The 12,575-nt window shown below is 41.5% G+C and overlaps 1 protein-coding gene across 9 annotated transcripts in view; it reads left to right on the top strand.

Moving 5' to 3' along the window:
• MAGI2 (membrane associated guanylate kinase, WW and PDZ domain containing 2) overlaps positions 1-12,575 on the top strand; it is a 675,431-nt gene that overhangs the window by 643,049 nt on the left and 19,807 nt on the right. For all 9 annotated transcript variants that reach the window (XM_054178160.1, XM_054178157.1, XM_054178158.1 and 6 more), the window contains one exon: positions 11,412-11,550. In XM_054178160.1, the coding sequence (XP_054034135.1) occupies positions 11,412-11,550 (139 nt within the window). The remainder of the gene's footprint in view (positions 1-11,411; positions 11,551-12,575) is intronic.

Raw genomic sequence — 12,575 nt, 5'->3', positions numbered from 1 at the left:
GAAAGGTGAGGAGAAAGAATATTTCTCTCACACATGTAATTAACATCATTCTTGTAAAGATATACTCAATTTGACACATTCAAAGCATCCTTGTAGGTCTGTGCCTAATAGCAAAATCCTTCAAGCCAACTGTGAAAAAGAATGAGTTAATAATCCTACTAAAAATGGGTTAGTATGAAATTTGAAGATGAAAATACTTAGTTGGCGGGCAGGCACTGCATTTAAAAATCTGTATTTTATGGAAGACTTATAAAGGATTTCAGGTCTAAAATTAATTAGCCCAAACTTAAAAAAAAAAAAAAAGTAAAAAAATCAAGAGTGTTAGAAAAAAGTGAATGCACCAAATGGTGCTGCTCTGATAACCGAAACACTTTGTTTAGCAACAGGAATGAGCAAGGCAGTGTCTCTTGTGTTTCCCAAACCATGACACGTATAACCTGGATAGCACACCTATGAAGGTGAAAGGCTACAGAGATCAGACTCATTCCTATGGCACACTCAGCCCAGTATCCTCACTCCAACAAGAACAAGTAGATGTTTAGGAAAGGAATGTAGGACAAGTATGAAATGATCCTAATCCAAATTCCTCATAATCAGCAGTTTACAGATTTTTTTAGTATCACAGTATCACCAAGGTTGGAAAAGACCTCAAAGATCATCGAGTCCAACCTGTCACCACAGACCTCACGACTAGACCATGGCACCAAGCGCCACGTCCAATCTCCTCTTGAACACCTCCAGGGACGGTGACTCCACCACCTCCCTGGGCAGCACATTCCAATGATGAATGACTCCCTCCGTGAAGAACTTTCTCCTCACCTCAAGCCTAAACTTCCCCTGATGAAGCTTGAGACTGTGTCCCCTTCTTCTGGCTCTGGTTGCTAGAGAGAAGAGCCCGACCCCTTCCTGGCTACAACCACCTTTCAGGTAGTTGTAGAGAACAATGAGGTCTCCCCTGAGCCTCCTCTTCTCCAGGCTAAACAATCCCAGCTCTCTCAGCCTCTCCTCATAGGGCTTGTGCTCAAGGCCTCTCAGGTTTAGTATCTGGGCCTGCTTCTTAACCACAGATGCATCCTTTTTTTCTTTTATTTTTTTTTTTCATTTATTTGTAGCTGTAACATAATAATCTTATGATTCTTTCCTCATTCTCTCCATTATTCTACTGTCCTACATCATATTCACCTTTTCCCCACTGAAGTTTACTAGCGTGTTTCATCTTGCCTCATACGGGAGCTGCTCTTTACCCCTGACCATCCTCACTGGCCTCCTCAGAACCTTTTCTCACCTTTGTTTGGAGGTTTAAGCACCAGAACAATCTGCAGTCTTCATGATGCTGGTGTTCCTGAATGACACGATGATGGCTTCTCCTTTATTGCCTATTCCTTCTCTAATGGTTAATACTCTGTTTGCTTTATTGACTGGGCTGCCATTTTGTGGTGGGTTTGTTAGGCACAGCCTAAAACTACCACACATTTCTAGCAAGCTAACCACTAGGACTATGAGATCTTTCTCTTCAGAGGGAATGATTAATTAGAGGCATTGTGTATGTAATTTGCCACAGGTACTTTACACTTAACATCACTGAATTGAACCTGCTGTTTTAACACACAGTCTGGTGCTTTTTACAGCTTTTCACTTTCAGTTTATATTTGACAGTCCTTCGTGTTACTTGCAAATACTATCACCCCCATCTTCAACCTCTTCACCATGACATATACAAATATACTGAACAGAATAATCATCATAATCATCATGGTAAGGTCTTCTGATTGTGAAAATTCACCACTTATTTAAAGCACTTTTTCCTGGAATTTAGTGTCACGCCTAGCAGACTCTATTCTTCCTCATCACTCAGCAGGGCCTTTACTGAAGGCATTACTCTGAAAAGCTTTATGAAAATGTCAGTCTTAACCAGAGCACATTTGTCTATACAGTTGTTGAGAGCTCCAGTGAGCTGTGATAGATCTGTGAGGAATGGCCTCCCTGTGCAGTAGCCACCCTGACCCTTCCCCACTGTATTGTCATTATCCAGCTAGCCCTCACCATTCTTATTGCTTCCTTCCACCTGCTCAATTGCACAGGAGATTCGCTTGGTTACCTTCCAGGACCATTGTCCTGGAAGTGGTCTCATACTTGCCACTTCTCATTCCTCTGCTATCCAGCAATCTACTGATCTAGGCAGCAGATTACATCCTTTAACTACTGGTTCAGCAGCTTCATACTCAAATTCCTTTAGAGTTGAGGATGGAAGTTGTGTAGTTCTGGTGTTTTCTTACTACCCACTTCATCAGTGTGTTATAAAACCTTTGTCACTGACCCTGCTGTTGGAGTCAGTTCCTTAGACTCACCCCTGTGGTGAGCAGACCCTCTGCAGTTTTGCTCCCTGCTCTTTAGTGAACATTGATGCAAAGAATTCATCTGTTTCCCACATAAACTAGCTTTTGCAGTCTGGGTTGTATAACAGGCTCCATACCTGTGGTATGTCTGAAGGTATTCTCTTAGCTCTTATATTTAGCATCTTCCCTTTTCAAATTATTTTTGTAGTTTTACCTTTAACTTCTCAAACTTTATGTTCTTCTCTGGTTTGCTTTTTGGATGAAGTTTTGGAAGCAGGAGTCTCCATGCACAAGCTTCCATGTAAGATCTATGAAATCAGCTTGTCAAATCTTGAATTTACCTTGCTTTTGCCTGATAGCAACTGCTTGACACCATCTAGAAGAAACAAGAAAATGTTCTTCTTAATTTTTAACAGTCTCTGCTGGTTTCCATCCATGACTCTAGTGGTGAAATGCATGGTATTAATATTCCATTATGCTACACGGTGTCATCCTAGCTTGCAGCAACGATGCAGAAGGCATCGAGTGTGGCCAGCAGGAGCAGAGAAGTCATTCTGTACTCAGCATTGGTTATGCCACACCTTGAGTACTGTGTCCAGTTCTGGGCCCCTCAGTTTAGGGAAGATGTTGACTTGCTGGAACGTGTCCAAAGAAGGGCAACAAAGCTGGTGAGGGGTCTGGAGCACAAGCCCTATGAGGAGAGGCTGATGGAGCTGGGGTTGCTTAGCCTGGAGAAGAGGAGGCTCAGGGGAGACCTTATTGCTCTCTACAACTACCTGAAGGGAGGTTGTAGCCAGGTGGGGGTTGGTCTCTTCTCCCAGGCAACCAGCACCAGAACAAGAGGACACAATCTCAAGCTGCATCAGGAGGAAGTTTAGGCTTGATCTTAGAAAGAAGTTCTTCACAGAAAGAGTGATTGCCCGTTGGAATGGGCTGTCCAGGGAGCTGGTGGGGTCAACATCCCTGGAGGTGTTTAAAAGACTGGATGAGGCAATTAGTGCCATGGCCTAGTTGATTAGCTAGGGTTGGGTGTTTGCTTGGACTTGATGATCTTGGAGGTCTCTTCCAACGTGGTTGATTCTGTGATTCTGTGAGGTCTCCTGTAGTACCAGACGTGCATTCTGCTGTCTTGTTAGCCACCCACCATCGCAAACTCCCTTTCTCTCTCCTGCATTCCTCATTCTCTGCAGACACTTGATCATGTACATTTTCCACTTTCCAAGCTCTCTTTCTATAGTATCACTACTACTGTTTCTCCCTCTCTCAGAAAAAGGTGGAAAAGTGAAAATCAAAAAAAGCTAGAGTACTTGCCAAGAAGTGGTATGAAAGCCATTTCTTACTCTGTTCCAATTCAGTCCATGTCCCCTGCGCCCTCTCTTCCTCACAGCATGCCCTCTGCTTTTGGGCAAGTTACAAGAGCAGCTCTCTGCAGGAACACAGGGCTGGCATTTCCTGGGGGAAGAAGCTACAGCTGCTTAAACAGCTGGTTATCTGAAAAAAGAAAAACAAACAAACAAACAATTGTGACTCTAAAACTCCATGGGTCACGCTTCAAAAGTGGCACTGGACATGTTAATATAACTCCTCAAGAGATAAATGCCACATCTCTTCCTGAGATACCCTCCAAGGCACTGGAGGGGAGTCCAAGGCCAGAAATAACCCATAGCTTTGCTCAGGCAACACAGCACAGCTGGGATTTCCAGGTAGTACAGATTCTCTGCTGTGAAGAAATTAGCTTAGCAGATATCCAGCCTATGCCTAACACCAGGCAATGATACTACAGTTCGGCAGTACTTGGAAATTCACCAAAACATGTATTCTGGAGTTGCTGTTACTCTCTCAGTACAGACAATCTCTCAGCCTTTTGGACTCATTGACAATAATAACAGCAACAAATAATGTGCAAAAAAAAGTTTCAGTTATAAAAATAGAATGCCCATATAAAAGGAATTAACTGTAATTAGTCTCTTTCCTGAGGTTTAATTATAAAATGCATTAATAAAATGAAAGATAGCCATGCCCTCTGCACAAATCATTTGAGGCTGCTTTTATCATTAGCTTTCCTCATTTAACAGAGAATGAAAATGTGCATACACAATTAATTTCATTTTGTGCAGCTGGTATCTGCACACCTGTTTACAGACCAGTCCTTACACATTGATGGAGGCAAATGTACACAAAGCTGTCACCACAGAATGACAGAATGGCTTGGGTTGGAATGGACCTCAGAGATCATCTACTCCAACCTCCCTAACATGTGCAGGGACGCCTCTCAACTAGTCTTAGCTGCTGCTGCTCATCCAACCTGGACTTGAACACCCCAGGCAGGAGGCATCCACAGCTTCCCTGGGCAACCTATTCCAGAGTCTCACTGTCCTCATATTGAAGAACTTCTTCCAGCCTAAACCTACCCTCCCTCAGCTTCAAACCATTCCCCCTGTTCCTATTGCTAGACATCCTTATGTAAAGTCCCTCTCCAGTCTTCCTATAGGATTCTTTCAGGTATTGGAAGGCAGCTCTAATGTCCCCCTGGAGTCTCTTCTTCTCCAGGCTGAACAACCCCAGCTCCCCCAGGCTATCCTCATAGCAAAAGTGCTTCAGCCCTTGGATCATCTTTGTGGCCCTCCATTGAAGTCACTCAAACAGCTCCATTTCCTTCTTATGCTGGAGACACCAGAACCTGTTTCAATCAACAGTTTCAAAATACATTTGAGTAAGAAAAATCCTCCTGACTGCTTTAAAGCTCTGGGTATTTCCTTCTGGTTTAGCCTGCTTCTGAAGTCCTGCTTGTATGTAAGGTTGGCTTTTTTTAACAAGACAGGTAGTAATTGCTATAAAATATGAACAGAACAAAGAGTCTGCAAATAAACTCACATGTTCTAGAGGTCCTTTATTCTAATGATTGGGAGAAGCTTTACAATTTTCTTTCTAATTAACCTCTCAATAATAATGTCACTGAAACATTCCTTAGGAATATTATCTTCTCATTATTGCCAGAGAACAGGCTGCCCAATTTTATCGCTCAGTTGTTCTTATGCATGGATGGAGCATCTGAATTAACTTGACCTGAAACAGATTTTTTGAAGAGACATTTCCCATACAAACAAACTTCTTCCATAATTACATTTAAATCATTAATATTCAAAATAACACTTTAAGGTACAGGAGGGAAGCATTTGGTGTTTACTTTGTGCTTGCACATTGTAAGAATATAATAGAGGAGCGTTCTCTTTGTCACATGTCATCGGGTCAGGAGGAGAATCAGTAGGTTTGGGCAGGCATTTATCCCAGACAGCATGGAAATTCAGCCAGGGCCACATTCTGTGGGAAGAAAGATGCACAATGAAGAACCAACATGTGTAAAGATGCCAGACTGATCGCTGCAGAGAGCATGTTTCTTCAGATTCAATACAGCTCAGGCACCAGCCCTGCAAGCTTCCCAGGCTGGCTTGCCAACATGTTTCAACTGTAAGCTGGTGGGAGCGTCTGGAGGGGGTGAAGATTGATCACTCCAGCTTTGTAGTCTTTGCTGAAGACTGCCAGGAAGGTTACAAATCAGAGCTGGTGCCAGTTTTGGGGGGTGTTTCGTGATGGGGGTGGCCTGGCTGTTGAGAGCAGGAAGGGGTCCATCCATTCCTTTCACACGACTGGCCACCAACAGCTGCCAGCCTTGCAAAAGGAGCCATCCGCTGGAGCTCCACACATGGATCCCACACAAACACCCCTTCAAATTAAGGTTTATTCCAAAGAGCTAAAGGCAGTCTTTGGCAGTGGCTTTGTGAGATGAAAATATTGGAATTCAAGGGCTGTACTCTCAAGCATTTTCCCTGCTATTTGTGGATCTGAAACTTGGTGATTAGGATGTATATGTTCTCTCAGGCTGTCATGGAAGAAGTGTACCTGAATACCACGGGAGAGAAAGATATTATTTTAGAGATGCATAACTCTCCAGATTTGGAGAACTGTTTTTTTCTGATAATTTCTTGACAAAAATGAAGTCCATAAAGTCTAGAAAGAGAGAGGACCTAAATGCCATGCAGAACAATAATGTTGCCAACTTGAACTTAATCTTTGGAAATATTCTGATGTCTCATCTGAAAAGCTTTATATCTGCAAAGAAGGCAGCTTGCTGAAATGTCTCTTAAAAACAGTGGTCTGCTATTAAAATGTGTCACTTACTGTGAAAGCAGCTAGTGCCACAGGGTCATATCCAATAAAAGATTGGGTGCTCAACACCTGTTAGGTGGCTAGTGTCCCACCAGATGCAGAAGGAAGATTAGATATGATAGAATGATATCCAAGCAGTCTCCAAGGAAATATAAATGGTAACTAGAACAGGTAACATAAATATACTAAAAGAAATATGAAGAACAGGGAAAAAAAGGAGGTCCATTGCTTGCTGAGAATGTAGAGAAGGCTGAAATATTCAGTGCTTGCTTTCTGTGAGTCTTCACTGAGATATTGAGAAGGACCATAAACATACATCAAAGTCAACACAAAGAAATTAGTATAGATCAGAATAAGGAGAAAACTGCCAAAAGCATACTTGGATTCAAGTCAGCTGAGAATGTTGATGTCCCTGTGTGCTCAATGACTAAGAAGGTAATTTCTAGACTATTAGTAATTAATATCTAAGAGAAAGCAATTCCTAGACTATTAGATTATATACATATAATATGTATAAGAATTCATGGAGGACAAGAACGTTAGTATCAGACTAGAGAAAGGAAAACAGAGTCTCTATTTTTAAAGTCCAATAATAGAGAAAAGTTCCTTGAGCTTTCATTCTCAGAACTAATTTGTGACAAGTTATCAGAAAGTTGAAGAAGTCCATCGACGTTAAAACGGTAGGAAGCAAATCCAATCATCCAAGTCATTTGTTCATTTCTGATTTTCATTTTTATTTCTTTGTGGGAAAAGGGGAAGGGGAATGTACAAGTTAGTTATCCTCTTTTCACCTTTCAACACCACTTTCTATGAAATTAAAAAAAAAAGAAGAGAGAAAGAAATGGAGAAATAAACTCCAGGTGGAATCACTGTAATGTGGTTGCTGAAAATAATCCTTCTCGAAGGCTGCTCTGAATGGTCTGCTCCTGAATAGTAATTACAAGTGTGAAATTACAGCTGTGGTTCTGAAGGGTCTGGAATGAAATCAGCTCAATTCAATATTTTTATTAATGATTGGAGACCTATTGATAAATAATTAAATAACATTTGCTGATGCCAAGATGTCACCATTCACAGAGGGTTTAAAAGGACTTTGAGGAATAGACATAGATGTCAAATTAAAATTTTATCCTAAAGCAGTCAATCAGATAAGGTTCACTGATGCACAATAGAAAATGTGGGGTATGTATTTAGGCAATACTGCTGAGGATAGTATCAGAATCCAAGCTAACTCTGAGCTGCAAATCTGATGTGTTACAAAAAGGCAATGGTCTCATTCTGAGAACAGTATTAATAAAGTGTTTCTCCCACGAGGGAAGGACGTTATCATTTTGATCTCTTCTGCCTACACTCACTGAAGTAGTATCTCCACTTTGGAGACCAGGGACAGGCTTGGAAGGATCCAGAAGCAAAGGACAGAGAAATGTCATGTGCGATATAAAACTGCAGGAATCAACTTTTATCCTGAAGAGAGAGTAATGAGGATCCCATGTAACAAGCACTGGGTTCTTTTCAAACCACTTTTTATGCTTACCATTTACTCTGGCCTCACCTTGGTGCATCTTCAATATATAGCTATGTCTAAATTCCTCTTCAAAAAAACCCACTGGATTTAAGAAAGACAGAAACAGCCCAAAAGCATCTAAAAATCAGCTCCACAATAGAAAATACAAGGGAGCAAGCACATCTGGATGCCTGGCCAGAAAGAAAGCATACACAGCATGGCTTCCTCCCATATCAGACATAAGAGAATCTACATTGACAAGGGGAAGGAAGGTGTTAGAAATGTTTAAATATAGACAAAATAGGAACAGGAATGTATCAGACACATAGGGAACCACTCCTCAGTCAAGGTTTTCTCTTTTGTATGAATTCCTCAGATATGAATACAAAGTCTAATTGAAGCTTTTCTCAGGGTAAGAGCATTGGCAACGCTTCTCCTCCTTGGTTTCTTATCTGATCAGAGCTGGGCCTGTGCTGCAGAGGCAGTGTAATTCAGAGACATCACTCAGCCACAAAACACAAATGAATGGAACACAATTAACCCATTGCTCCTACATCTATTCACTTCACCTCTCACTTTCGGATGTAAAATTCAGAGCACCTAATTTTTGTCAGCTTGTTTCTCTCCCCTTCTTCAGTCACGTAAGCATGATGCTGGCTGGCATCTCTTAACCTTTCCCAGGTTAGTTATTTGCACATAAGATAATAAAAGAACTATCAAAACAGCTATGTGCTGCCTACACGGGAAGAAAATATTTTAATCCACTGAAATACAGAAAAGGTTACATTAATATAAGGTAGTGCCTGCATATTAACCAATGAGAAGAGAAGAAAGGCAAACAGCAAGGGGAAAAGGTGACATTAACTTAACCTTTTTACATATTAAATTGTATTAAAATCTCTTTCTGTCTGCTCCAGAGTGCAGAGCATTTTACTTGAAGGACCATACGTGCTCTGCATGGCTTTCATCAGTGCTCATTTTAAAGGCTATTTATCAAGGACTGTTAAAAAGACCTCCTTCATTTGATCTAATCTGGCACTTCTCTCAAAACACACTAACGAGTTAATTTGAAATGCCTTCTGCAGAACATGGTCTGTCCAGACAATGTGACACCAAAAAGAGCTGTCTTTAAGCCACCGGAAAATCTGAGTTTACTTTTATAGGATTTCTACCAGGGCTTAATTGTTTCATGACATTTAGAAACAGGTTTTCCCAAACTGGCTGAATTTTGTCTGTGTCTGCCCTGACCAGTATCCTCGTGGGGGTGGTACAAATCCATCTTCTGTCTGTGTTAGAGAAGTGGTAAAAGACATTTTCCATTTTTGCTCTGAGTGTGTGCAGAAATTACATCCAGCCAACCATTTCAAAAGTCATGGTGATGCAAACAGCCCTGTATGGCCAAACCTGGGGGAGATCTCTCACAGTCCAGAAAGCACGTGTGCTGTGTGTCACTGTGGCTTGGAGGTCATCAGAAATACCAGAAACCACATAGTGCATGGTACAACCAATGGCATTCTGAGAAAATCCACCAAGGAAGAAATTTGCACTGCACAGCTAAGGCTTTTTTGCACAAATAATCCTGATTTTTTTTTCCCCCAACGCTCAGTCTGCAGCATTTACAAAGTGTGATAGAATGGCTGAAAGGTTTTATTTGGATCAATGGTTTTTTAGTTAACTGCTGGCATTGATTGCCTGCAGGATCCTGGGAGAGTTCATAAGACGAGCTGCAACTCTGATAGACAAAGTATGAATTCCAATTGAGAAACACTGCCATAGTGCTTCTAGTAGCATTCTTTCTGAACTAAAATAGGGACTAGATAAGTTCTTGACATCCTTTCCAAGTTTCTTTGATGTTTGACATTTTATATTATGCACATTTATTTGGTAAATACTATACTTCAAACTCAGGAAAGAAGGAAAGCCTCTGAAGGATTACACTTTTAGTTGACAGAAATACAATAGTAGCAAAGGCAGCATACAAAAGAGAAAACATTTCAATGTCCAAGGCCAGCAAAGAGCTAGTTGTGTCAGGACAGGCTAGTGAGAGGAAAAGAAGTGCCTGTCATCTTGAAATCTCTGTAGAATCCTTAAAGCCCTCTCCAGGATGAATGCAAGGTTGTTATGTTGGAGGAAGCCACAGATGCAGACTGAGGCCAGTGCGATCCCACTAAGGCTGTGTGCTCCTCTGGCACTGATGAGTCTGCTGACCTCACTTACCTGGGAGTCTCACGCACTTCCCTTGGCTGCTCATCACCTGGACCCACACTTCTACCAGTACCAGTCCTTCTTCCCAGCTTCACCAGGGTCACCCCTCCAATAAGGCTTGGAGGTTTCTGCAACACAGCTGCATAATCTCAACTCCAAATGCTGGTGTGCTTCTAAGAGGAGGTTCGTACATGGCCTCAACATGTTGCTCTTTCCACTCTCTCACAAAATAAGTAGGTGGCTGTGGTCCTGCAACACCAAACAAGCTGTACAGCTACTGCTTTCTACATGTGCTGTCTGCCACGCTGTCTGCTGTGCTGACCAGACACAGCAGAGAGCAGCCCCTCCCCTGGGCATGGAGAAAGTTTCCAGCGTCAAAAGCCAGCTCTACTCACAGAGGGTACAGCAAAACAAAACATCCCAGTGGGAAGCAAAACTGGGAGAGAGACTGTGGTGGATGGGAGATGCAGACATCAGTGCCCAATTTTACAGCTGCAGAAACAGAGGTGGACAATTAATAACAAAGCTAACTCTGACTGAAAAGCTAGCCAGGAGGAGAGCGGTAGAAATCTGTAACCAGAGCCCTGGAGCTGGCAGCTTTAACTGGATGGCTCATCCAATGGATGTGCTTACTGTGAGCAAAAACCTCCTGTGCATCAATAGCTCAAAGCAAACTTGTGTCCCCTGTGCAGTAGCACTAACCTTTCTTTGTTTTGTGGATTGCTTCATAACAATGTTTCGTTTGGTGAGAGACTTTCCCACCAAGATTGGGATATTCAGATGATGGATCTTTGTGCTTCAGGTCTCTCTTTTCTCTATGAAAGCAGCATGTTAAATGCAGAAAAGGTCTTCTCAAGGCCACACACCACTGCAAATTAAGGTGTAGCACAGATAACATTCCCAGTGATTCCAGCATATGGGGAAATTTAAAAAACTCCTACACCTCAGAGTTTTGAGGCATGTTACAAATGTATCAGGCTGATTTCAGCAGAAGATGTGCAGCAGTTGATGTACCACATTCATAAGCCACTTTGGAGGTTATTTAATCTGCCAGTAATATCCTTCAGACAGACAGGAGCAAATCTGCCTTGATGTGCCTGTCTGTCATTCAGTAACCTGTGATCTGTTCACTGTATCTCTTTCTGAAATGCTCATTTTACTGCAGTTCTGTTTGACTCAATATTCTTCTTCCCTGACAGGTAGGAGATCAAATAATTGAAATCAATGGAGAAAGCACAAGGGACATGACACATGCCAGGGCAATAGAGCTAATCAAGTCTGGTGGCAGAAGAGTGCGGCTGTTGTTGAAACGTGGAACAGGCCAGGTCCCAGAATATGGTGGGTTTTCATCTTTACATTTTATTGCATGCAAAAAGCTATATAAATTAATTACTTTGATTTTGAGTTAATTAGCAGTTGCAGATATCTATATACTGTAATGTCCAGGGGCACATAATGTGTCTGCTTAAGTGCTTAAATGGGTAGAGGTGGAATTACTCACATGTCTGAGTGTCTTCTTAGCTCAAGACCGTATATGCATGTCCATCACTGTTGTCTGCTGCCTTCCTGATGCAGGCAATGGTTTAAGATGTAGGAAGCACCTTGAGCCCTTTAGGGGACATCTCTGAGTGTGCTGGGAGTTGCTGATCTGACCATAAACTGTCCTTTTCTTCCTCTATTGGTACTTCTCTGCACATTTTTAATCACAACAGATGATCTTATTGCCATGCAATTCAGTGGCTCAGGTTTAAACTCAAAGCACTAATAAGAATGTACTTCTTTGACATCCTCACCTATTCTCTGACATCATACACAGATAGTCAAGTAGAAGCAAGCTCTGAATGAAAAAAGAGACTTTGCTCATTGTAATAGGAAAGCAGGATCCATCCTTTTCATGTTTTATTTCAGAAGGACTTCTGGGACTTTTTTGAGTATTTCAAAATGTGTGAGTCATTTAGATGCTATAGAAACCTATTTCACTACTGAAATGACAAGAAGTAAAAATAAATTATCCAAAGGTAATTTCAAAGACAAAAAGCATTTTTTCAAGTTGAATTCAAGGCTTACTCTAAAGTATGGTGTGACAATGTCATATATTTACAGAAGTTCTATGATGTGCACAGCTAGGCCTGAAATCTCACTGGAAAAAGGGGGTGTTAATGAATATTCCTTGACTTCTTTATGCTAGGAGGTCCAAAACTCCATTAAAATTTTCTGATATTACTTTTGAAGTTTCAGCATCATCTTCTATTAGATTCAGTAATGTCAGTAGCATGTGAGAATTCAAAGTAATGCTTAGGTTTCAATGCAGGCTCAGGTCAGTCTTTGTTAGCAACATAAATTCATTACCTCTGCTGAGATAT

This window comes from Dryobates pubescens, chromosome Z (genome assembly GCF_014839835.1).
Source record: "Dryobates pubescens isolate bDryPub1 chromosome Z, bDryPub1.pri, whole genome shotgun sequence".
Taxonomy (NCBI): domain Eukaryota; kingdom Metazoa; phylum Chordata; class Aves; order Piciformes; family Picidae; genus Dryobates; species Dryobates pubescens.
Note: the sequence above shows the minus strand (reverse complement) of the source record. Positions and strands in the feature narration are given on the sequence as shown.